Below are 27,915 nucleotides of genomic sequence, written 5' to 3'. Positions count from 1 at the left end.
ATAGGGGGCTGGCTGGCTATATACTGGGGGGGATGGTCTGTTAACAATGCATTTCCTACCCTCGGCTTATACTCGAGTCAATAGGTTTTCCTAGTTTTTGGTGGAAAAATTAGGGGTCTCGGCTTATACTCGAGTATATACGGTAGTTAAAAAATAAAAATAGGTCATTTTAGGTGTTTTCAATGATATTATATTATATATATATATATATATATATATATATATATATATATATATATATATATATATATATATATATATATATATATATATATATATTACTAATATTCTGGCATCCTAAATCTCTGCTTTCTTTTGTATACATGTAGAGTATCCCACAAGAGGGTTGTTAGTTTATTGTCCTCCCACATATAATAGTGTTTATACTAACATGTCTCCTATGTTACAGATGTCCGGTGTGCAGATACTGCCAAACTCCAGAGCCAGTGGAAGAAAACAAATGCTTTGAGTGTGGCGTCCAGGAAGTAAGTCTCTATTGTCAATCCCTGCGCTGAAAACATATGGACTCCTTTTCCTTCTGCGTGTCTTACATGGAACACATTGGACAAATTGTTCTTCTGCCAGAAGTAATGTTTGCATAATGGAGTGAAAGTGCTAATTCAATCCATAATCCCTTGTGTTTTCACTCAGGCATAAGTATCTGCTTATACTGCAGAATTACAGTTAACTACTTTCCTGCCAGTTGTCACAGATTCTTATAATATTACTCTTCTGCACTTTCATGGTAAAGGGAAAACCCTTTCCTCTGTATATAAAGAATGATATTATGGCTAACCCCAATAATACTTTGTTTTTGTAATTATGAGATGAATATGGAATAATTTAGTAATAACCTATATCTCTTCCTTCTTGCAGAACCTCTGGATTTGTTTAATTTGTGGCCACATTGGCTGTGGTAGATATGTTAGCAGACATGCATATAAACATTTTGAGGAGACGCAACATACTTATGCAATGCAGCTGACCAATCATAGAGTCTGGGATTATGCTGGAGGTAAGGGGGCTAATAAGTCTTTATTTAGAGTATAGCTGAGGTGGTACGGTGGACTTGCACTTGTGATTTGGAGTTTAGTAAAGAACTCCGTGCTCCAGAAGCTACATTTGACATGAACATCCGGAAGTGATGATGATCATCGTCATGTCTGTCCATGTGACTGTCATGTGTCGTCTGTCATGTGTGAAGATCCTAGTCCAAAGGTCGCGGAACCCATAACTTTATATAGTTTATGAAAACTGCCTAGTCAGAACTTTTTCTATTACTTTAATGCTTTCACTCTTGGTAATTTTTTATTTATTTTTTCCCTCAACAAAACTTTAGATAATTATGTACATCGATTAGTCGCAAGCAAAACAGATGGAAAAATTGTTCAATATGAATGTGAAGGAGACACATGCCAGGAGGAAAAGATAGATTCTCTACAGTTAGAGGTAGGTAATATTGATAACTTGTATACATACAAACTAATATAAACAGATAAGAAAAAAAGTGACTAACATAATATAAAAATATCTCCATAAACTTTTCATAAATTAGTAACCTTACAGTCCACTTTTTTTTACTTCTCTCTGCGACATATAAGTAAATATTTATATATGTATAGGGCAAAAGGGGTAGTGTTGCCTCAGGTTGTTTAAAATTCCTATATCCTATCAGTGCTAGGTTCGGAAGTCTATAGCACAACTACGCAACACAGTTTTTTAATAGAATTTATTACCATTACTTTTATAGTAGGGCGGAGTCTTGACTTTCATGTAGTTTACTGTTATTTTACTTTTTTAATAGAGCAAGGTGAACATCGCAGAAATACATATTAACTCTGTACAACATCTAGCGTATAATATATTTTATAATATTTCCACTTTACCTTTGAAAAGGCATCCAGCAGGTGCTTTACACTAATTCAATTATATCCCCTTGGTGTTCCTAATAAGTCTGAAATAAATCTGGTTTTAGGTTTCAAAACAGACTTATCGGGCATTTTATTCAGAAGTATGATATATATAAAGTATAGGAAAAGTTAAGGTGCATTTAAAATCTTAGAAATTTATGGCATCTCTGGGAACCTCAACCTATCTCCTGGATAGAGGCGCTCAACATCCGTTTCTTCTAGCAAACTAGTAGTAGCACTTCAATGCTGGCTATTGCCTGCGAACATTCAGGCATAGATACATCAGGAGGCAGGAGCACTTTTACAATCATTTCTTTTAACCCCTATGCACCATAATACTTACTGCGCAGGGACTACCATTTTAGGGATGTACATGCGGCCGGATATACGTCCCCATAGACTGGCATGGCATCCTGGCTTGGTACGGCCAGCACAACATGTGCTCACCATTCCATTCCATGCTGTTCCTGCAAAAAAAGACAGAGCATGGTCTATCTTTGGCAGCAATAACAGACATGCAGCATTATTTCCTATGGAGGGTGAGCAGCGCTCATCCCTCCTCCTCTCCAGCGCGCCTCCTGTATGCTCACCCGGCTACGGTGCGACAAGCGTTTGCCGGTGTGCATGGAGCCTAAGGGTGTATGGAGAGAGCCCTCTCCATATATAGCAGGTGTTTGCTGCATTATGCTTTTGTGTTGCTTTTTTGTGATGCTTTTTTGTGATGCTTTTTTGTGATGCTTTTTTGTGATGCTTTTTTGTGATGCTTTTTTGTGTTGCTTTTTCCAATATGCTTGTACGCAATTCTAACACAATGGGGCAGATTTACTTACCCGGCCCATTCGCGATCCAGCGGCGCGTTCTCTGCACAGGATTCGGGTCCGGCTGGGATTTAAGAAGGTAGTTCCTCCGCCGTCCACCAGGTGGCGCTGCTGCGCCGAAAATAATCTTAACGCCCCGGAATGCACCATCCCATAGCAGGTGAAGGTGAGCGCTTCCCAAGCGACACATTTCGGTTTTTAAATGCGGCGGTTTTTCCGAATACGTCGGGTTTTCATTCGGCCACGCCCCCCCGATTTCTGTCGCGCGCATGCCGGCCCCGATGCGCCACAATCCGATCGCGTGCGCCAAAAACCCGGGGCAATTCATGTACAAGCGGCGCAAATCGGAAATATTCGGGTAACACGTCGGGAAAACGCGAATCGGGCCCTTAGTAAATGACCCCCAATGTGTGAATGCTGCCTTAGTAATTATGTAGCTTTAAAACAACCTCCACTATGACCTCACTACCGCCATGGAAGATTAGCGATGGAGCATTATCTTTGTGAAGTGAGAGAACCCAACACAAAACTATGATGCAGTGTTTCTTATGCGGCTCTGTATTCTTGGATGGTAATGGGGTTGTCCACTTTCAGCAAATTATTGATATGGTATGTGTAAGGAAAAGTTATACAATTTATGGATAGAAATCTGTCCATGGTCGTGTGATGGACATACAGGTGTGTGAGCTGTTAGTATAACACGGCTCTGATTACTTTCTATGATAATAACGGCTCATGCCACCTACATGTCAATCACCGCATCACGGACAGATTTCTATCCACTGGAAGTAAACATGGAAGCTTATAGAATGACCGCAAGCAGAGATCTAGAAAACTGTGAAGAATTCATACAGAAAGTATTACAGGCGGTCCCCTACTTAAGGACACCCGATTTACAGACAACCCTTTGTTAAAGATGGACCCCTCTGCCCACTGTGACTTCTGGTGAAGCTCTCTGGATGCTTTACTATAGTCCCGGACTGCAATAATCAGCTGTAAAGTGTCTGTAATGAAGCTTTATTGATAATCCTTGGTCCAATTACTGCAATAATTTTGAAACTCCGATTGTCACTGGGACAAAAGAAAAAAATTTGTCTAGAACTTTGATTATAAAATATACAGTTTCGACTTACATACAAATTCAACTTAAGAACAAACCTCCGGACCCTATCTTGTACGTAACCCGTATCTTGCTGATAATGGACAACCTCTTTAACTCGCCCTGATGTCTTATAAAGCTTTCTTGAGACAATGTTTGTTTAAAGTACTTTGAATCATCTTCTCTTCTGTCTTTATTTCTGTTCTTAAACAAATATTTGTATTCAAGCGATATTGTGTCCCAGAACTGCTCTCCGCACACACACGCGGCAGCATTGATGTGCTAGCTACAGTACAAAGCAGCTCTCCGTCTCCCTCCTTCAACTTGTCCCTAGTCTTGTTTAGACATCGCAGCATGATGTATACTGTTAATATTTTATTAAATGCAGGCCTCAAACCCTCAACACTGTAACTCATTACCTTGTTGGCCGCTGCTGACCTTATTTGACCCTCATTTTCAATCTAACATAACAGTACTCGAATCCCTATTTCAGTTGCTGCCTAAAGCTAGCGACTCTAATTTTAAGGGGGTTTTTCTGGAACAAATTAAGAATTGATCACTTGGGTTCCGTCACCCCTGACAATCAGCTGTTTTACATGATGGTTGAAGCTGGAAGGATACATCTTTGTCTTTAGTATATTCACTACAATGGGAGCTGGATATGCAGTGAGCTAGAATGACCTATATCCTACACAGCTCAGCTCAGACGGCAGTGTAGAACAGGTGATGGGCAGGGGCGCTGGGTATCGCTTCTCCACCAACTACTAATGACCTCTCCTATAGTCCCAGGCTGCAATGATCAGCTGTAAGGTGTCTAATGAAGTTTTACTGATGATACTTGTTCCCGTGACAGAATAAAATGTTGAAAATCCAATTATGACTGGACAACTTTTTTTTTTTTTTTACCTGGAGTTGAATTTGTATAAAAGTCACAACTGGTTTATTTTATCATTTTTAAGTACAAACCTAAATAACCTATCTTGTCCGTCACCCTGGGACTGCCAGTATTGGGGGTAAAAAGTAAACCCTGCCAATACTGGTGTCGTCCATTTCCTTAGTAATTGCAGGACCTGCCCAATGTTTTAGTTGTTTTGTTTTTGTTTTTTTTACCTACTATCAAGTATTGAATTCTCTCAGGCTGGTCCTTCTTATTTATACGCCTGGATATCTGCTTTCAGGAACTGAGTTTGGACTGTTTTTCTACAAAGTTTAAATAATGAAGGTACTCTGTCTAGTAGCCAGCTTATGTCCTATTTTTAGTATTCCAATATTTAGGTCACTCTTAGGCCAACAGTCTTTAAAACACAAGTTTCCAGCTTTTAATAAATCATTTTGTTTACTTGAGAGAAACCTGCCGCCACAATCCTGACAAAACTGCTAAATTATTCCTATGCCGGTTTTTCAAGGGAGATCTTGTCAGTGTGAAAATGGCCCTTATTCTTCATTGAAATTATTTCTTTAATGGAATTTAAAGAAATAAAACAACATGAATACTTTTATTTCTGTTATCCAACCTTATTTGCATATTTACTTTACTCCTTTATGAGCTGTCAATTTTCCAAAGGCAGCCGTGTCCGCAGTGGAACCAGATGTTACAGACAAATGGCTTTCGTATTAAAGTCTGTATAAACAGTGACATTTTTGACATGCTGTGATGTCATCAGGGAGCGACAATCAGTTGCTACAGCAGCATTGGGTCAGTGGCACATTGTAATACATGATCAATAAAATCCCCATATATTACCGTACTGTAGTATGGCAGTATATGGTAGGAACAATCGGACAACCTAGGGGATCTAAATATTTGTAAAAAAAAAATAAAAAATTCTAATCGACCTCCTTTCCCTAGAACTGATGTAAAAATCGTAAATGTGTTCGGTATTGCCGCATCCAAAAATGTCCGATCGATCTAAAAATATACAAACAGTTGTTCTCAGTGTTTAACCCTGTAACAGAATATAGTGCCCAAATGTCCAAAATGCCACTTTTTTGCCATTTTGCAACATTAAAAAAATTTTATAAAAAAGAGATCAAAAGGGCAGACAGTCCTCAAAATAGTGGCAATAAAAATGTCAGCTCATCTCGCAAAAAATGACCAAAGTATGGAAGAGTTACATTTTTAAAGGTAGGGAGTGAAAAATGGAAACGCAAAAACGAAAAAAGGGCCAAGTCATTAAGGAGTCAAATAGTGATGCATTGAGATGTACATGTAGCACAGTCTGCTTATTATTGCACTGGCATGAGATATCTCATCCCAAGATGGGTTCTCTGCAATCTTCATTTTTTTGCTGCCCCTTTTGATAGCGTTCCCCCAATGCCACTTACATATTTTATTATGTCTCTGGCTTCTCAAGACAATGGAAAATGGAGTCTCCTGACTTGGCTTTTGCTCTTCAGATTAAAGTGCAGCAAGTGATATAGCTCCATGATGTAGAACTTTCATGCAGTAATTCAAACTACAGTGTATTTTGTGTATTCCCGTGTGATATAGCATCAGCCTGTCGTCCCTGGTTCCTGCCTGTGCGTTTTTCTTCCCTCCTTGTCCACTACTAAAAGCAGGACATTGCAAGAGTGGCGTGAAGTTTCTGCTTATTGCAATACAATGGAGATTCTGCACACAACACTCACAAAAAGCAGAGTGTGTTTTGTATCAGACCTGTTAACTCATCTCTAAGAAATAATTGTATTTCCTAAGTGCTGCTAGGAAGGATGCCAATGTTATCCTGTAATTCATAGCAAATAAACCACTTGGAGACAGACCCACTGTCTACCAGAAGATGGTAGTCGGACTCGTGATGACATGACACCGCTTCCTATGATGAAAGCGAATAAATATATTCAGGGAGCAGCCCTGATCAATGACAGCAGCTAATGGCAGAGTAAAGACCACCTCTTGTCAGGGTCTTCCTTCTTACCCCCTTTATGTTTTGATAATGTAGCGGTGTGTGCTGACATCAGCTGTAGTGCAGCATTAGATCTACAGGATGCCTGTGTATGGACAGCTGACAACAAATATAAGATGGCTGGTAAAGTACAGGATACCCAGTTACTGGTGAGGAAAATCAATTCACTAAAACTGGTTTCTTATTTTGCAGTACTCCTACCTGCTTACCAGCCAGCTAGAGTCTCAGCGCATCTACTGGGAAAACAAGATTGTACGCTTGGAGAAAGACACTGCAGATGAGGTAAGTGCATAGATTATTCTGTATCCATGCATTCCTCCATTCCCTTTGTTTTCCTACACACAGTCCGCTACAAAAGAAAATCTTCATGGCCATATACTCATATGCTGATTTCTAGAAATCGGGATGCATTTCCCTGCATTATATTCTCCTACCTGCAGGACTACAGTAACCTACTGAAATCACCCTTACAGTTTAGGTTGCCCAGTAGCAGGGACTCCAAGTATCAGGTCCCTTCATAGTGTTCGAATTGGTTAATTCGGTTAATACGTGTAATGTAATGTCGGATTCAGTGATCAAACAAAGCGTTAATAGCTTAAAAATCTGCTAGATGTAGGTCCACTGTCCCAGTACAGCTCGGTATGTTGCTTGATGTCAGATCGCACAATACATATATGTACATAAAGCTGTTCACAGAAGGCTAAATCTGCTGTAACATATGAGTATATGATACACTTGGAGGTAGTATTATCATACTACTTCTAAGTGTATGAGTATATATTATATATAAACACTTGGTTGTAGTATCCAGGCTTAGGACGATGGCTCTGTTCAGCAGTAAAGCACAGAATGTTTTTCTTTTCCCTTCTTTTTGTTTACTTAGATTAACAACATGAAAGCAAAGTTCAAGGAGACAATAGACAAATGTGACAGCCTGGAACAAAGACTTAATGACCTTCTTAAGGAGAAACAAGCTGTGGAAAGGAGGTTTGTTACTCAGAGGGAACCTGTCACCAGCCTTTATCCCCACTAAGCTATCAGCCCTTCCTTTTCTAGAATTCCCTTTTATATCAAATCTCATTTGCCTTTTAAATGAGCTCATAGAACTACAAACCTGAATTTGAAATGTTAAAATATTATATCAAAATGGTTCTAGATAGTAGAGAGAGTAAGATTTCGGCATTTGAAGTGACTCTCTTTCTGTCATGCAGCGTGCCTGTATTGATATGTAGTTGAGATTTAACATGAGAGGGAATTCTAGAAATGACATTTAATACCCTACCTCAGGGTGTTGGCACAATTGTCTTGTAAACATATGTAACTCAGTACATAGTATATCTCCACTGGCTTCAGAGCTAAAACCTTCCACTTTTGTCCTAAAGGTTGTTGTACTGTATGCTAATCAATACCCTGGACCCTTGAGATAGGTGTTATAATGGACAGCAGTACTCTGCACACAGACGGGCTTACTATGGGGGAATACCACATAGTAAGAATATTTTTTTAAAAAGTGAGTGAAAACACTGTAGCATATTCAAAGCCTTTGATTATATTTCGTTTTTAACAACCGTTGAATAGGATGAGATTTACATCACATTTATGGTATACGCTGTGCGCCCGGTCTGCTCAGTATACAACATATCCGGTGTAAAAGACTGGATGGAAAGTTGTAGTAAGCTCCTTCTTTCCATTCTCCATATTGCTCAGGAGGGTGGGGGACCGGTGATGTTACTGTCCATACAGTATAAGGATAGTGACATCACTGAGGAAACACCCCTAACATTGGCAACAGCCAATCAGCCTCTGCCGCTGTCCATTCCCCTACCCGCATTCAGGGGAGAGCACGAGTCACAGGGCGTCAGTGCTATATGTCTGTGCCATGCATTGTGAGTATACGTTGGGAATCTGCCTGATGTGTCCTTACAGCATATGGCAAAAAATGTGATCCCAGCCTAAAGCACACCGTATAAAAACATGGCCGCTATCTACACATGCCAAAATGCATATACTGGTTGAGTCAAAAGTACCAGGACACTTTTTTTTTCTTTCAGAAAATTACACATTTGACTAACCCGGCAAGTAATGTGAAGGGGCCTATTTTTGAGGCTGTGTTTGAAATATGGTCAACATATTGAAAGCCGCCGTATGGATAAAATACAAGTTTTTCCAATCGTAAGGTCATGTAGCATTTCCGACACAGCGATAAATATCTGAGCAATTATAGCAGCCAGATTTGGAATATCTTGTGCAATTTAACCCTTTCACGACCCGTGACGTAATAGCACGTCACGGGTCAGCCGCGGGTGCATGGAGAGGGCTCACGCGCTGAGCCCTCTCCATAGCCGGTAAGTCTTTGCTGCATATTGCAGCAAAGGCTTACCGGTAACACCCGCGATCGGTGCTAGCACCGATTGCGGGTGTTTTTACCTCGATCGCCGCTGGCAATGCTGCCGGCGGCTTTAAAAGGATGGCGGCGCGTGGGCGCCGCCATTTTTTCGAGGATCGTCGCTCCCCGTGACGTCATCGGGGAGCGGCGATCCGTCGCCATGGTAACCTCGGGTCTTGCGAAGACCCGAGGCTACTTCGGGTTAACCCATGCATTACAATGTGCTATCAGCACATTGTAATGTATGAGTAGTAAAATCCCCATATACTGCCATACTGTAGTATGGCAGTATATGATAGGATTGTGCAGACCCCCTAGGGTTAAAGTACCCTAGGGAGTCTGAAAAGTACTAAAAATAAAAATAAAAAAAAGTTTAAAAAAAAAAAAAAAAATTATAATAAAAAAAACCCCCAAAAACTCAAATCACCCCCCTTTCCCTAGAACTGATATAAATATAAATAAACAGTAAAAATCATAAACACATTAGGTATCGCCGCGTCCGAAAATGCCTGATCTATCAAAATATGATAACGGTTTTTCACTGCGTTTAATCCCGTAACGGAAAATCGCGCCCAAAGTCGAAAATTGCACTTTTTTTGTCATTTAAAAAAATTAAAAAATTCTATAAAAAGTGATCACAAGGTCGAACAGTCCTAAAATTGATAACATTGTAAATGTCATCAAAATCCGCAAAAAACGACACCACCCACAGCTCAGTACACCAAAGTATAAAAAAGTTATTAGCGCCAGAAGATGGCAAAATCCCCCCAAAAAATTTTGTACAGGAGGTTTTAATTTTTTTAAATGTATGAAAACATTATAAAACCTATACAAATTTGGTATCCCCGTAATCGTACCGACCCAAAGAATAAAGTAGACAAGTCATTTGGGGCGCACAGTGAAATCCGTAAGATCCAAGCCCACAAGCAGGCGGCACAAATGCGTTTTTTTACCAATTTCACTGCATTTGGAATTTTTTTCCCGCTTCCTAGTACACGGCATGGAATATTCAATACCATCTCTATGAAGTGTTGTTACGCAGAAAATAAGCCGTCACACAGCTCTGTACATGGAAAAATAAAAAAGTTATGGATTTTTGATCATGGGGAGTAAAAAATGAAAATGAAAAAACAAAAAAGGGCCAGGTCCTGAAAGGGTTAAAAGTTATCAGTGCAGAGGTTCTCCATATAGTAATAGTACTATAGTAAGCATTATAGTAGTATAGTAACATATGCAGTTTCATGACCATTGAATCCAGCATCATCAGCTCTGTGTTCAACCACATGAACAACATGTCAAATAGCTGTGCAAATAATGTTGCAACTTGTTTTAGCAAATTAAAGACTACCAGAATTGTTGCATAACTACATATCCATTGGAAAAACTTGGCCTTGATACATTATGTTTAGGACATAGCCTACAAGATAGGCCAAAACAACCATTACTTTCTGAGGTATTCAGTTATGTGCTTTACCCTTTCCTTTTTAATACATAAAAGGGGGTATTGGAATTTTTGACTCTTCTTTGACCTTTTTTTTGCCTTTTGTTTTTTACTTAAAATTTGTTTGTGATGACTTTCACTTGACAGCTATTTGTTGTTGGTAGGTGTACCCAGCTTAACACAAAGGTGTCAAAACTATCTACTGAACTGAAAGAAGAGCAAGAAATGAATAAGTGCCTAAGAGCTAACCAGGCCGTGCTTCAAACCAAGCTGAAAGAAGAAGAAACTTTAAGGAAAGAAGCCTGTGAGCAGAAGGACATGCAGATTGTGGAAATGCAGGAGCAGCTCCGTGATGTCATGTTCTACCTGGAAGCTCAGCGTAAAATCAACCAAATGCCAGAAGATGCACGGCAGGAGATTCAAGATGGCCAGATCAACATAGCAATGGCCTCCTCCAGTGCTTCTCCGGCATCAGGGAAGTCACGGAAGGGTCGTGGAAAAAGAGGCAAATAGCGGAAACGGAAGCTTTATTTTTCTAGAAATATATCCTACGGGCCTTTGTTTTCCCTCTAAAGTGGGAGAAATAAAACTGCTGCAGTGAATAATGGCCAGCATGATTGCTGGGATGGGAGGAATCCAAATTCATTATTCATAGCACACTTTAAGCATAGTTACTTGTACCAAATGATCAGAGATGGAAACTTTTACTTTCTCTGAGATGCCTTTACAATTTATAGCCTAATGCAGCTTGAAGTGAAGCTCTCATTGGAGCAAGTTTTAATATTACTGAGCAAAAATGACAATTCCTCGCTCCTTTTACATTGGGGAATTTTCCAATTATACTCCATAGGATAGAATGGGATATTTTAGATTCCCACAGTTTGACCTGTTCATAGAATTACATGGTTATGCTGGAACTTCTAAAATGGACCATTAAAATAATTACACTAAACCAGGGAATTGTTGTTGGGGAAACTTCCCAATCATTAAAGTTGCTTTATTTTGAGTAGAAAAATAAAATAAAAACACAACTGAATCCTATAGAATTCCTTCAAACAATTATGACTTATTTTAAAGTCGTGTTTCCCAAACCTCGCTTTAGTTTTAGTCTCCATTTTGAGAGATAATGATCACTGTAAAAGTGCTGTCGAAGTATAATGTGGCCTTTACAAGTCGTTGGAATGTGATACTTTATAGTGGGGTCCATTACTGCGGATGGATAGGTTGTAAAGTCTTAAGTTAACTTCAGAAGTAGTCGTGACTTAATGTTCTGCACTTCATAAATAAATTACTTCTCACATCAATCATTTCTGTTAGGCATTCTGTAGGACTATTTGTTAGTTTTTGATGGAGAATAATTTAAAATTAATAAAATTAATATTTTACAATTCCTTCCTGCTCTTGTGCAGACACATCTTTGTTCCCTGTTGAACATGACATGACCTGTTGTCTAGTGCAGCTAGTCACTTGTTATGGTGGTGGCCTACAGTCCTTTCTCAAATAGCTGGCAACTCTGCCAAGCAGATCGCTGTAAGTTTGGAGTTTTTTTCAGTAGCCTGAAGTTCAGGCAAAAAGACGACTTTGAGCTTTTGCTGTATATTTTACTTTAAAGGGAACCTGTCATCAGTTTTAACTGCAGACAGTGCTTACTATAGACCCTGGAGATCTGTGTATGCATATCGTTTATGTGTGTGTCTGGAAAGTAGCAGCAGGACTGTGAAAAATGAACAAAAGACTTGTACGAAACGTCAAGTGCTCCGGGTGGGTGTTTTAGCCTGAAGAGCTTTCTGCTGCTTGCAATGAACAGTTCCACAGCCCCTCCCTTTTAGTGAATCAACCAAACTAAGTATCCAACCAAATTCATGATACAGTTCCTATGCTTAGCATAGGGAATGGAGCTGTGGAGCAGCACAGTGCAGTGAGCAGTTACTGGTAGCTCTTCAGGCTGAAAGACCTGCCTATAGCTCTTGCAAGGAGCTGCAGACCTGGATTATAACTTCGCAGTCCTGTGACTACTAAGAACCTAAAATGTATAGTTACACAGATCTCCAGCTGAAATACCCAACATTGTCTACAGTTTTATATGACCAGAATTGCTGACAGATTCTCTAGGTCTAACCTAATTTAGCAAAAGAAATACTAAAACAGGAGAGACGACAATTAAAACTTTGCATCTATTGTACTGACAATCCAATCCATGACCAGGCCATCGACACATAGTGTATCTGTATTCTGTCAATACCTCTTTGTTCTTTCTATAATTTACTCCATTTTTTATTGATTTGATGGCTCTTATATTAATAAATTATTTTCCTGAATACTTTGTCAGCCATTGATCAAACTTGCTATTCTTATTGTGTAAAGTCAGATATGTTTAATTTTATTTCTGTTGTAATTATTTTTACGAACTCAAAGCTTGTCTGAAAAGTTGTTAAAGGGGTTGTCCACTTTCAGCAAATAATTGATATTGTTTGTGTAATGAATAGTTATAAAATTTTCAAATATACTTTCTGTATCAATTTCCCACAGTTTTCTAGATCTCTGATTGATGCCCATCTATAGAAAGCTTTTATGTTTACTATAGAAATTTGTCCCTGGTCTTGTGATGGACATGAAAGTGCACAAGCTGTTAGTATCACAGAGAATAGTCAGAGTCGTGTGATACTAACAGCTTGTGCACCTGCAGATTCATCACTGGAAGTAAATATAGAAGCTTTCTATAGAAGAAAAGCAAGCGGAGATCTAGAAAACCAAAAGGAATTGATACAGAAAGTATATTACAAAATAGTATAACTTTTCCTTATGCAAACTATTTCAATTATTTGTTGAAAGTGTAAAACGCCTTTAAGGAAACAAAAGTTAAAAACTTAGGAGTGTACAATTATTTTAACTTTCAGAGAACTCCAACATTTCTATATTGTGTCTATCTTGAATCTGGTTGCCCACATTTTGCGTGTTGTCGATGTATAAAATGGTTTTTGGAAATCTTGTTCTTGTAGCGGACATGTACAAGCAAAATCTCTATCTCTCTGTCTATGTCAAAGTTGGATTTATCTCAGAACACAATCAAGGACCCGAATCCTATTCTTCTGTGCGTCTTGCAACTGGACTGCTGCAGTAACATGGTCTCTATGATGTCAGGAGGCTGGCACCTCGCATAGTTCTTGTGTTGGGAAATCGGGGCACAGACAAGTTTCCTGTCCCGAACTTGGTTGCGTGCATGATCCCTTTGGCAGTGCCATTTGTTCACTTTTGTTGTATTGACCCTAGCATTTTACTGAATCTTCTTAATGTTTAATATTACAGTTCAATTGACCCAAATGAAAAACTATCTTCTCTCTTAGAACCGTGGTAACCTATACAGGTGATTATCCTTCGCAATGTATAACTTGTATGGTTAATTGTCCCTTTTTCTGTAGGTTTTACAATGACTGCATCTATACTACTAAAGCACCTCATACCTCTGATGTTCCCGTTTGCGTTTGCTGTTCTTGCGTAGAATAAATTATTTCTTAATTAAATTTCTTATTACGCTATTTGTTCTTATTTACACTAACGACGGATCCGTGGTCCATTTTTCAGGTGTGTGTGTAATGTGTTTCTGAGCAGTATGTCCATAAAAACGGATGACTCTTAGGCTGTTGCAGATCAACCAAAGGAAAAAGGAAGGCTTGCAAATGATGTGCCTGGCTTATTAAGCCATCTGCTTGTACAGCTCAGATTATGCATTTTAAAATGCTGAAAATGGATTTTTTATGGACAGGACATTGTATCCCATGATTGTAGTATCGTAAGACATTCTACACACGTTAGATCGCTGTCACTACTGATATCCTATATCCACTCCCCCATACACATGCATGCTCAGCTTTACTGGGAGTACACATGTCATAGTAGTGGTAGGGGCATGGAATCTTTTCTCTCTTCGAAACAAAAGGACATGGAATGTGAAAACTAAGCAGCCCAACTCTGATGTGTGAAGCTCCGCACACATGAAATTGTGGACTATTCCCGCTGAGGTTGGCTGCTTTAGTAATCTTGTCCCTTACACTTTGAAAGCTTATCTGACTAGTAACATTCTGGCTTAAAGAGCCTTACAGGGGGTATTGCAGTAATGGCAAGGTACTATTGTTAAAATGCCTGTTTGAGTCTTTAGACCTAGGCTTCTATAAGAAAATGGAAGGAACAAAAACATAATATCCTGTGGCTATGGATAAGTCAGTACCTCCAGTTTTTAAGGGTTTGTTCACATTTATCAGTTCCCTGCAATATTTTAACACTCCCATTAGCTCCCTACACTTCCCTTAAAGGGGTGTTCCCATTTCAGCAAATAATTGACATGGTTTCGTAATGAAAAGTTATAAGTTTTCTATTGTACTTATTGTATCAATTCTTTACGGTTTTATAGATCTCTGCTTGCTGTCCTTCTATAGAAATCTTCTATGTTATTTCCAGTGGTAAGAAATCTGACCATGGCCACAAAGGTGCATGGCTCATTATATCACAGACCGTTATCAGAGCTGTGTGATATAAGGAGTCATGCACCTGTGTGACCATGATCAGATTTCTATCCACTGGAAGTAAACATATAAGATTTCTATAGAGGAAAGCAAGCAGAGATCTAAAATCAATACGGTATCAATACAGAAAGTATATTAGAAAATTGTATAATTTTTCTTCATACAGATAATATTAATTTACCGAAATGGGAATACCCCTTTAATATCCCAGGATTATCCCCCAATTTTAGCAAGAGTTCCCCATAAAGTAACTGCACCTTTTCTTTATCTAATAGTGTGTAGACACTACTTGTCTCATTTTCCCAGTGCCCTGATTCTCCCTATCCCCCTCAGTATTCAGCCTCGTTCACCCGAATATATGCTTGCTCGGGCAAGCCACTCCCTGCTCATTCCTCCCTTCTCATCCCTCCATTCTCTATGGTGACGCGTGTGTAGCCTGGCCGTACATATGGAAAAAGACAAAGCGTTCGGTTTTTTTTTTCCTTTTTTTTTTTTTTGCTTTGTCGACGGTACTGTGGCCGGGCACCATTGGCATCTATGGGGGGGGGGACAAATTGTGCGCCTGGATAATCGTTTCCCTAACGTTTGTGTGAAAGGGGCCTTACATTGCCATCAATTCAGTAACTGCTCTGGTCAGGCGAGGATTTGCTGTTATATGACAACGGTATATTGAAAATGTTTTTCCGGACATATTGCAGCATCCTATAATTTATCAAAGAAAAAAAAAATATATATATATATATAGAAGCATTTTTCAAATAACAGTGAATAGCTACTTTTACAGATGAACCTTTAAAGTGCCACCAAATGATTCTACTGATCAGATAAATTGGCAGAGAACATCTTTAAAAATTGATGACTGCTTCCAGTAAAGGGTAGAATAAATTTTCTAAAGAATGATGCAGTATAAGAGAACCCCTGAAATGCCAGACAAGTAAAACACTGAATATTTTGGACATGTAAGGAAAGGACAGCCAATGTGAGTCAGACTTTCATACATAATATACCTGCGCTTGTTCCCACTGCTGTACTGCATGTTCAGTTTCTCTAAGTGAAGGATTGTGCTAGAAACAGCAGAATTGTTATTTATAAATTGCATCGGGATGACACATGCCTGGCACAATCTACCCGCTCTGAGACATTTGTTCAATGAATAGTACTTTTATCTATTTATACATTGCACAAAGAGGCACAGCCTGTATATGCACTTTTTGTTTGTGCAACTGTAAGTTGACTAAGCAGAAAGGAAAAATGTTCCCATAATTGTGTTAATAGAACACACAACATATTTCTAAGAAATTGCTATATAAAGACTGGGACAAAATCACAACCCTGGATCTAATAAAGAAAAAAAATAAGTAAAATGTGTCCATCACACTAGCAATCATAGATTATTAAAGCCTTATGTTAACATGTGTTTTCCATGTAGCTTCATTTTTACCAAAATCTACCAAGGACCCAAGCATGATGGGTTATTGCATGGCTTGTCTCCTACTTAGTTACTCTTGGATGGCCACAAAGTCTCTACTGCTTCTATACTAAGTATTGTAATAAATTCTTGAAACAGACTTGCAAGACGTAACCAACATTGCGATTACAAAGATCTTAAAGGAGGCAAATAGTTCAGCGGTTACATTTGTTTAGGGGGTCATTGGGAGGGATTTATCACCACTGTCTGGTGTCGTCTTCAACTTTTTTAGACTTTTTTTTTTTCACAGTTGAGAATGTTTGGTCTTAGTTGAGACAGTAGAAAGTAGAATAAGAATCCAGTACTCAGACATTTGGGGATTTTATTTAGGCTGTCAGTTCAAATTGGCGTAATAGGCATAATAAATCTCCCCCATTGTATTAATCAATCTTTGTTGTCTAAGGGCTTGTGTGGTATTGGATATCCGCTATAAGTTACTAGCAGTCCACAATCAGCTGAAGAATGGTGGACAGAACATGACAATTCAACCTGCCCAAGTGTAATCATTGGCAACAATCAAGAGAATACTTGAGATGGAGAGAACAGTAACAGTCTACATCAGGTTTGAACTGTCACACACAACACAGCTTACTCTAGGACATGAGCACAGACTCTGAGTAGTCATTATTTGGACAGGATGGGGATCTACCTCAACAATATCTTGATAAACGCATGTAATACATTTCCCATGGGATGCCTTGCCATTCTGTTTTGTGGTAGGAGGCTCTCTCTTCAGTAGTGAACCAAACATTGCCTTGTGTTATGTTCAGAGGTGAAGATGAACATAACATAATCAACTTGTTTAGTATTGATCCATACAGGGATATGGCCACCATATTAAACATTCGTTACAAAAGTTCATCTCAATACTTTGTCATTGCTAAGAAAGGCTATATAACAAAGGTCAAACTTTTTCTGTAAGTCTTCACAAGGTTGGCACACACTGTTGCTGGTATGTTGGCCCATTCCTCCATGCAGATTTCCTCTAGTGGTGACATTTTGTGCGCCCAAAATAACATGTCTTCGTCATTCTCTGAGTTGATATAATCACAGGAATACTACATTTGCACTTACAGAGGCCAACTTGACCAAATAAGTGAAGCAGGAACGCAGCTTGACAAGATAACATCTGTGCCAGCTTGAAAGGACCGAGCTGAGGGCCAAAATCCCACTATAACATCAAAGTGTGCACTCTTTTTACACGGACATCAGATGATTCCATAGATTACAACAGAACCTGTTCTGTTAAAATGCTGATAAGAGTGGAGAGGGTGTCGGCAGTAATTTTGCATTGACGTCACTGATCATTTTGCCCTTCTTTTCATCCGTCAGTGTCCGCTTTCAATTGGTCAATAATCCATCAGTATTGCTAAAGCCAAAAACAAACAGGAGTTGATCCAAAACAGATATGACCAGTAAATGGGATATTTGCATGTCCTCTGTGTTCTGTATCCACTCCTGCTTTTGGCTATCAATTCTAAGGCTTTTCATTCCTTCTGACAGATGAAATGAAGGGGAAATTCAAACATTGTGGCAATGTCATAGAGTGGTGGAGGGGGAAAACAGCATTATGGAAATCACAGGGTGTTCCAGGGAAACAGCGGTCAGATGGCAGCACCATGAGTAGGCCACAGAGTGGCACAATGACAAATTATGGAGATGGCAGCAACATCATAGGCCACAGAGTGGCAGAAAGAGTGAGGAGGTGGCGGCAGAAGCAGCATGAGCTCAGGGAGTGGCAGAATCACAGTGTGTGAAGGTTGGCGGCAGCAGTAGCAGCAGCATGAGTGGTTGCTGCAACATGGTAGGTCACAGTGTGGCACAATGGCAGAGTGGATTTGGCCCTATGTCTTGATATCTATTTTAGCAACAAAAAATAATTGAAATTTGGGGAATGCAGAAACCCAAAAACTGGCACCCTGGACTTTGATTAAAAATCACTCCTGCAACTATGTGGATTTGACACAGATTTCTTGATATCTACTTTAGCAACAAAAAAAAATTGAAATTTGGGGAATGCAGAACCCAAAAAACTGACACCCTGGACTTTGAGCAAAAATCACTCCAGCAGCTACTGAGTACAAGCAGCTAGACCAGTGGTTCTCAACCTTTCTAATGCTGTGACCCCGCAATACAGTTCCTCAAGCTATGGTGACCCCAAACCATGCAACTCGCAGTAAAAACACAATAAAATTGTGGCTCCGATGGCTTTAGGCGACCCCCGGTTTTGGTCGTTCGACCCCCGCTGGGGTCCCGACCCACAGGTTGAGAACCACTGAGCTAGACGCTAGATACAGCACATGCAGTGTGAAATGATGGGATTGCAAATGGCTGTCTGTTTTTATAGGGCTGTGACATCACATAAGCCTGTCGGTAGCTGATTGGCTTACATGTCTGCACATGTGATCGAGGGTGTTCCTTTCTTCTTCCCAGAGTTCTCTGCCCCATGTAACACATTGTGCTCACAGCCATTTTGCTAATAAAGGGGGGAAAAAAAAACGTTCTCACGAATCACTGTAAACCTCGGATTTGTGCCAAACCAAAGTTTTCCTGAAATTCTAAATGAATTGCACTTCGTTAGAATCGATTCGCCCATCTCTAGAGACAACACACCGCAGCACCTGGAGTCTCTATGAATGTATACCACAATATAGGTTTAACCATGTGTATGCCAAGGTGGAATGTAGAAATAAAATACATTCTGAAACATGATCAATTAGTAGTCTGCTATAACGAATAATCATTCTACATTGATTTCAGACACAATAGACGGCTCCTGGCTTCTCATACATAGCAGTACACAGGTGTTTGCAGCACGGTTCTCTCTGTGACAACTGAATCGTTTTAAAGCCTTAGCTAAGCAGACGTCTTCACAGCAAGGTGTCTGTCTGCAGTGCTCAGGCTCTAGATTTATGTATTTAATATTGTATTTCCCTGCAGTATTGTTGCATTTGTCTCCAGTCTTTTCTTTCCACTCTTGGAACGTTATTTGTAATTCCCACATTATATCATTGCACAGAAGAACATAACATTTGAAATGGTTTATATCTAGAACCTTATCACTGTACACATTATATAATGGTTTATTCATAGAAACATTAACACATAGGTTATGAAAATTGTCTTTTTTTGTGTTGTTTTCTTTTTGGAAAGAAAATATTTACTTTTTTCAAACATATTACTGAATGTTCCATTAATGTATCATATTTAGTTTTTTGCATTTGTTCTTGTCTTAATGTAATGTATGCGAACCCCTTATTGGTCGAACAGCACCATGGAATTAATGGTGCTCTATAAATAAATAATAATTATAGTGTATGGGGCATATGTTCTAGATGATCTAGTGATTCCTTTCAGAAAATGTCACACTACAAAGACTTCACTGCATTTAACTTAATTAATCGGCCATATAGATACATTTCTACAGTTGGATGGTATTAAAAAATTTTACAAAAAATAATTGAAATTTGGGGAATATAGAACCCCAAAAACTGCCTGGACTTTGAGAAAAAAATCACTCCACCAACTATGTGGATTTGACACAGATTTATTGATATCTACAGAACCCCAAAAAAGGACAACAAAATGGTTGTTAGTGGATGCGACCACCACTGTTGAAGGGATTGCACCAAGAAACAAATATTTTTTGCATATTAAATGCGCGGGAGTTACTGCACACAGGCATGTCATCCTGCGGTAATGAATGCTCAGTCAAGGTGGTCGGGTGCCATAATAATGCATATTTGGCCACCACTGGATGAGTGCGGGATTATCATATCCAAGGACAGCTACCTTATTTTTAAGGGGCAACATTTATGGGAATTTTATCTTCACACAGGTAGGTAAAATCTAAAGAAATGTGTATATACGGCTGAAGAATTATATTAACACTTTAATTTTGTGACTGTAGCATTGACTACAATTCTTTACTAAATTACCCAACTCCATGTTATCCCTCCAGACGGCACCAATACCAGATTTGGCAGTGACATCTTTCAAGTCATGTGAACACATTAATATCCTTACAAATTCATAAGTTTAATTTATCTAAATGGGGTTGCTCGACTATCTTAAAGTGTATACGAGAAGTCTTGTCCCATATCTCAAAGATATACCAAAGGAGAGGATGATGCGTTTCCAATCCTGTATATCTATACCGTCCCCAAACTACGGTCCACGGGCCACATGCAGCCCACGGACAGTTTCTATCCGGCCCACGGACCGTTTCTATCAGGCCCCCGTCCCATCCAGCACTTGGAGCTCCAGCGCCGAGCCCCTGGATCCGGATTTATTATTTGGGGGCCCCCGTGCTGGAGCTCCAATAGAGTTAATGATTAGGCCGTAGCCTATGATTAGGCCGAGGCAGTCGGGCAGGGGCCTCCGTCCGTCCAGACAGGAAGCTCCTGCCCGTCACTGTATATTGCCCGATGCGGCCGAAAACGGACGCTCGAGCACTATTATTGCAGGTGGAGCGATGTGGCCGGAAGACAACCCCGGTGCACATTGCTCCTTGAACCTGGATGCGCACCCCTTCCTGTCCGGGAGCAGCCAGTAGAAAGAAGACGCGGGAGCCAAAGGTAAGTACAGGGTTTTTTAGTTTTTTTTTAAAACAGCAGTAGAAAGATTGTGGCGGCCCCAATATATAAAGTAATAAATCATGGGGCCATTATAGAAAATAATAATGGAGGGGCACCATAGGGAATAATTATGAGGGGCAGCATAGGAAATAATTAATTATGAAGGGCAGCATAGGGAATAATGAATTATAATTATTTCCTATGCTGCCCCTTATAATTAAATATTTCCTATGCTATTATGACCCTATTGTGAGGGGCTGCATCGGAAATAATTACTACTAGGGGCAGTCTAGTAATTAATGTGGGAAGGGCTCATATTTAATAATTAATTGACCCAATTAATTCATGAATTGGGCCAATAAATAAAATAGTTCAAAAACGGGTGCAGTATATTAAATAATTAATTGAGGGGGGCCCAGTGTATTACGGAAGCGTTCACATGTATTTTCAAGGAATTTCTTATATTTTTTTTTATTTTTAAACTTTAGTCCGGCCCTCCAATGGTCTGAGAGGGACAGTGAACGCCCCCCTATGTAAAAAGTTTGGGGACCCCTGATCTATACTAATAGTTGTTTATACTTCCCCTAATGAACTTACAAGGTTTTTGTGGTTTACGCAGGTTATGGCTAAATTCAACATCAAACAGGATGATTTAATGTAAAATTATTATCCCATACCATGAACACAGTAATGGAAAATAGCGTTCTTTTGCCATTTTTTTTTTTGTAGAATAGATTACATTTCTATGAAATATACTAAAACATAATAAAACCTACATAAATTTGGTGTCTCCATTATTGTAGCTAACAATAGAATAAATGGGAGGTAGCCATGTCTAGTTGCTAGGGTCATCAATTTGCAGGGTCAGGGTTCAGCCGCCACTCGGGCAATATTTCTGGGTCAGGCAGCTGAACTTGAACGCCGGGTTTGCTCATCTCTTACTTACAATTCAGACAGCAAAAATGCATAGTGTAATGCTCTATATTGTATTGTGCAAAAATTAGGGATTACTTTTATATAGTTTACATTTTTTTATTTTTTTTTTAATTCCTGAGAAAATGTAAAAAATAAAATGATGAAAAGTATCTTTTTTAAAATATTTTTTCCAATATTTTGATAACACAAAAGTGCAACAAAGATAGTTTTTTTTTTTTACTTTCTTATTGCAGATTCAGAATATCACACATTAGTACATTGTCATTTTATGCTTTACAATCTTGCACAGCATTACATGTTACAATCATTGTCTAATTTTTCTGCACTAACCAACAAAAATAGTTTAAAAACGTATTTGTCTCATAGTTTTTTATATATAGTTGTTTTTTTCATGAGGACTTGTTTAGCTTTATTTATTTACCTTACATAATTTTATATAGTGTTTTAAAAAACGTTTGTCCAGTGGTTTCCATTTCAGCATTACATTAATATGTTTTTAATTGCTGATTTCCCCTGTAGCTGGGATTGTCGTATGTGTCCCAGTTGCAGGGTGAATACAGCCTTCCAAGACTCGCAGCAGAGCTGATTGGTATCTGCAGTTACCCGGCATCTCCCAATCAATATGAGTGAGTGCGTTGTGTACAGCAGTCAGAAGGTAGGAACATTAATAATCCATCTCTGCCTTCTCTGTGGGAAGTCCATCTGTCTCTTGCAGCAAGCTTTCCCCTTTCTGCAGCTGCATTATCTCTGTGGAGCTGCAGACTTTGCATTCATGATCTAAGACATCCTTGTAGAGTTATGTGCTGACCAGGTGGACATTTTAGTTGTAAAAAAAAAGCCTTTTTCCCAAAACTCATACAAAAATCTTCCAGGACGTTCAAGAAATGTGAGATGATCATCATTTTATTTGTCTGCACTGAGCAAGAAATTCCCTGCTGAAGAAAAAACACATCGGGGCACATTTACTAAGGGTCTGTGGAAGGCATTTCCGCCGGGTTTCCCAAATTTTTCCGTTTTGCGGCGCATTTAACTGGGGTTTTTGGCGCATCGGCGCCAGCATTCACGCGACACAAATCTGGGGGCGTGCCGTCGTACGATCCAACAGATTCGGACAACGCTTGGGATTTAACATCTCAAATTGTGTCGCAAGCCAAGCACTCACATACACCAAGAAGAAGAGGGTGAACTCCGGCGGACCTCAGCGGGGAAGTGACACATGCAGGATCTCAGGGGCACGATCTTGGTGAATTGCGCCGGACTACATATTCGTCGGACCGACCGGATCGGGGATCGCGACAGGGCCGGGTAAGTAAATGTGCCCCATCATCTACATTACTTTTCCTAAAATCACATTCATTTTAATGCTACTGTATTACACTGCATTTTCTGTAACCAAAATATGTAAAATCTGCAAAACTTGTGCAGATGCTTTTAAAGTGAGTGTGACTTTATTTTGTTTGTGGAAATTGTTGTGTGATGCAGAAAATAAGTTAATGATCTTGTCACTTTTCTTCTGTGGCTTTCCTTTTCTGGCTTGCATTTTTGAAAATCTGCATCATAATGTGGATTTGAAGTGGATTTTTGCATGAAATGATGTCAGATCAGACACATGTAAATCCGCATCAAAAAAGCATTCGGGATAAATGGAGAGACTCACGGGCTGAGCTCTTTTCATACATAGGGGTGTTTTTGCTGCATTATGCAGGAAAGCACCCATAGCTAACACTCGCAATCAGTGCATGGCTTCATAAGGGAGGCTACAATCCTACAGAGGCTACAGACGCCAGGAATCTCACAGACACTCCCAGACCTGTCGTAGAGCAGTCTGAATTAGACCTTGCACAGGAGATTTTAATTTTTTTGACTGCATTTAAACATTGTAAGATCTATGCAAATTTGCTATCCTCGCGATCGTACTGATCCAAAGAATTAAGCGGAAATGTCATTTGAAGCATACAGTGAAAGCCTTAAAGGGGTATTACGGGAACATGAACATCTGATACAAAAACCCATGATGATATAAATAAATGGATATAACAAAATTCAATGTCACAAAATGAAGCTTAAATAGTTTGATTTTATGATTTATAAAATTTATGGCCTCTCTAAAGTATGCAGAGTTATCACCAAGATGGCCACCGCTGGAAACTACAAGTCCCATGATCCTTTAGTTCTCAGTAACTCCTCCTCCCTCTTGTGCGCTGCTCCCAGTGATGATGTAATATACTGTCCTGCTCTGTTACCATAGTAATGATGTGTAACTGCCATCACTGCTCACTGAGATGACATCTGACCACAAAACAGACCATTCTGGATGAACTGCAACCAACCCACTACAGCCAAACATAGTGGTGATCACATGACTTGCCCAGACAGGTGCAGGACATGTGATGTGGACATGTGACCAGCGGCATCTTCTGTCCTGTGTCTGCTCTGTGCGGAGGAAATCAATGAACTGATTAAAGAGCCAGTAGCATTTTAATTCTCCATCATAGTGTATGTAAACAGCATTTACCGTTAATGGGAGCCAAAGTTTAAATAGCAACTAATTACACATTAGCTTATATTTTGAGCACCCATTTGTATATGAATTATGCTTATTCCTGGAATACCCCTTTAACAGAGCCAGACGATCTGATGGATTCATACTGAGCGCGGGATTTAACTTTACATTTGTATCGCAAGACATTGCACTTACACCGGGAAGAAGAAGGTGAACCCTGGCGGAACTGAGTGGGGAAGCGACACATGCAGGATATCGGACGCACGATCTTAGTGAATCGCGGCAGACGTGCATTTCAGGCGGATCGTGCAGGACGGGTAAGTAAATGTACCCCATAATCTGTGTGTTAACTGTAAAACTATCCATTTTACAGAAAAAAAGCATATAATACAATAAATAGCATACAAGTGATAACCACAATGATACATCAGACAAGGCAGTATATTCCACAGAATATCCCACAGCATGTGTCCCACAAGTACAGCCATACATAGACACAGTCTTATAATATGTCAATTATCATGGAGCATAGGACACTGATAAATCTGGTCTAGTATAAGGCTGTGTAGTAACATTGGTTCTGGTAACATATCAATGTAGTAATTTTGATTACAGTACAACAAGATACAACAAGTTTTTCACACCTGTATTTGTGGATCATCTGCTATTCTTCCCTGCAGATCCTCTCCATTTCCCTCAGGTTGGATGGTGAACGTTGCTGGACGTTCTTTCAAGCCTCTCCCATGGCAAATTTTAACTGCTGCCTAAGGTGAAACTTGAAAATGCCTCCCCACCTGAACGCCCGATGATGCTACCATGATGGATGGAGATGAGGAAAGGGCCAATCTACTGAATGTCGCCTTCAATCCCCTGGTGTAAGACACAATGAGGAATAATGTAAATTCCCTTTGGAATGTCAACAGTTTAACCCAGGAAGAGGTACGGTACTGCCACACAACCACTAAGATAGATAAATCACTGGGGCAAGATGGCATACACCCCCGGGTTCTGCATGAACTATGTACCGTGATAGACAGACCGTTATTTTTAATATTTGAAGATTCACTGAGGACTGGTTATGTTCCACAGGACTGGTGCATAGCAAATGTGGTCCCAATATACAAAAAAGGATCAAAAAGTGATCCTGGAAAACTACAGACCTGTGAGTCTAACTTCTGTGGTGGGGAAAATATTTGAGGGGTTTGTTAAGATGCTATCCTGGAGTATCTCACTGTGCATAACCTTATAACCCAGCGTCAGCATGGGTTTATGAGAGATTGGTCCTGTCAGACTAATTTAATTGGTTTCTACAAGGAGGCAAGTTCCAGACTGGACCTGGGGGACGCTGTGGATGTTGTATATCTGGACTTTTCAAAGGCATTTGACACGGTGCCGCATAAAAGGTTGGTATATAAAATGAGACTGCTGGGACTAGGGGAAAATCTGTGTATTTGGGTAAATATTTGACTTAGTGATAGAAAACAGAGGGTGGCCATTAATGGCACATTCTCAGATTGGGTTGATGTTACCAGTGGAGTGCCACATGGGTCAGTATTGGGGCCACTTATTTTTAATATTTTTGTTAATAACCTTGTAGTGGGTTTACACAGTCAAGTTTCAATATTCGCAGATGATACTAAGCTGTGTAAAGTAATAAATACTGAGGCCGATAGTTTAGCATTACAGAGGGATTTGTGGAAGCTTGAGGAGTGGGCAGAGAAATGGTTGATGAGGTTTAATGTAGATAAATGTAAAGTTATGCACTTGGGCCGTGGAAACAAAAAGTATAATTATGTCAATAACTTGACAAAACAGTCAATTACTTGGTAAAACTGGAGCTGAAAAGGATTTGGGGGTATTGGTAAACTTAATTTTAGTGACCAGAGCCATGCAGCTGCTGCTAAAGCAAATAAAATCATGGGATGTATCAAGAGAGGAATTTATTTATTCTCATGATCAAGACATATTTTTGCCCTTATACAAATCCCTGGTCAGACCACACATGGAATATTGTGTACAGTTTTGGGCACCAGTGTATACAAAGGACATCGTAGATTTGGAACGGGTGCAGAGGAGAGCAACCAGGATTATTAGGGGAATGGGGGGATTAGAATACAATGACAGATTACAAAATTTGGGATTAGAAAAAAGACGACTGAGGGGAGACCTCATTACAATGTACAAATACCTGAACGGGCAGTACAAGGATCTCTCCAAAGATCTTTTTATACCTAGGCCTGTGACCAGGACAAGGGGGCATCCTCTGCACCTAGAGAAGAGGCGATTCTACCATCAACATAGACAAAGGTTCTTTACTGTAAGCGCAGTGAGACTATGGAACTCTCTGCCGCAGGAGGTTGTTATGGCGGACTCCATGTACATGTTCAAGAGAGGCCTGGATACCTTTTTGGAGACTAGGGGGGAGATTTATCATTAGGCAGAATTTTGAGCAGTTGTCTATGTGTTAGACTTGCAGGTTTCCAACAGTCGGATTTATAGTCCAGTGTATGTGCAGTGTTAAATGCCTTCTGATCAGCTGTGTGGGCTCTGTGCGAATAGACTGCACCAGTCGCACGTATGTTTAACATCTGCTCAATTTCTGCCTTTTTGTGATGTTTTTGCACTGGAAATTCTCAGATATCTCAAACATAAAATTGAGCAAAAGCTTTAAAATTTAGCAAAAACTCCCCCCTATAGTAGCAATGGACCCACATACACCACCTCCTATGTGGTGTAGTTTTGCAATTGTGTTCTTTTGAAAATTCTCAGTTTATAAATGTGGTGTTGCACATTCTGTGCTGCATTTTTTCCGCCATTGCGTGACTTTAGACTATAGGACTAATGATAAATCTCCCCCTAGGAGTCAGTCAGTGACACAGACATTAGCTACATCTAGTTGGTAGTACCTGGTGAACTGGACTTCTGTATGATTTCTCCTGGCCATGGTTTTTCTCAGCTCCATGCGGCACAACTCCACACTGTGCCCCTAAAAATACCACAGTCACTTATAGTATAATGGAGCGTGTTCCTAATATATATTATCATCACAACATGACTGAACACACCATTTCTCACAGAAGTGTCTACTGTTCAGTTACACAGGCCAGCCTATGTCCTGCAGGGCGCCGATGTAGATGGGGCCCTTGTCTCTCCAGAGATGCTCAATTGGGTTTAGGTTTGGGCTTCCGCTGGGCCAATCAAGAATGGTCACAGATATGTCCTGAAGGCACTGCTTTGTGATTTTAGCTGTGTACTTAGGTTTATTGTCTTCTTGGGAGGTAAACCTTCGGCCGAGTCTGAGGTCCAGAGCACTCTGGAAGAGGTTTTCATCCGTGATATCCCCTGTACTCGTCT

At 39.7% G+C, this 27,915-nt stretch overlaps 1 protein-coding gene across 1 annotated transcript in view; it reads left to right on the top strand.

Moving 5' to 3' along the window:
• Positions 1 to 12,875, top strand: part of BRAP (BRCA1 associated protein) — a 29,151-nt gene extending 16,276 nt beyond the window's left edge. Inside the window, exons 7-12 of the mRNA XM_072143081.1 lie at positions 410 to 485; positions 877 to 1,015; positions 1,340 to 1,449; positions 6,923 to 7,012; positions 7,614 to 7,717; positions 10,722 to 12,875. Of these exons, the coding sequence (XP_071999182.1) occupies positions 410 to 485; positions 877 to 1,015; positions 1,340 to 1,449; positions 6,923 to 7,012; positions 7,614 to 7,717; positions 10,722 to 11,070 (868 nt within the window). The 3' untranslated portion in view covers positions 11,071 to 12,875. The remainder of the gene's footprint in view (positions 1 to 409; positions 486 to 876; positions 1,016 to 1,339; positions 1,450 to 6,922; positions 7,013 to 7,613; positions 7,718 to 10,721) is intronic.
• The last annotated feature ends 15,040 nt before the right edge of the window (positions 12,876 to 27,915 follow it).

This window comes from Engystomops pustulosus, chromosome 1 (genome assembly GCF_040894005.1).
Source record: "Engystomops pustulosus chromosome 1, aEngPut4.maternal, whole genome shotgun sequence".
Taxonomy (NCBI): domain Eukaryota; kingdom Metazoa; phylum Chordata; class Amphibia; order Anura; family Leptodactylidae; genus Engystomops; species Engystomops pustulosus.
This window is presented reverse-complemented; position numbering and strand designations above follow the sequence as displayed.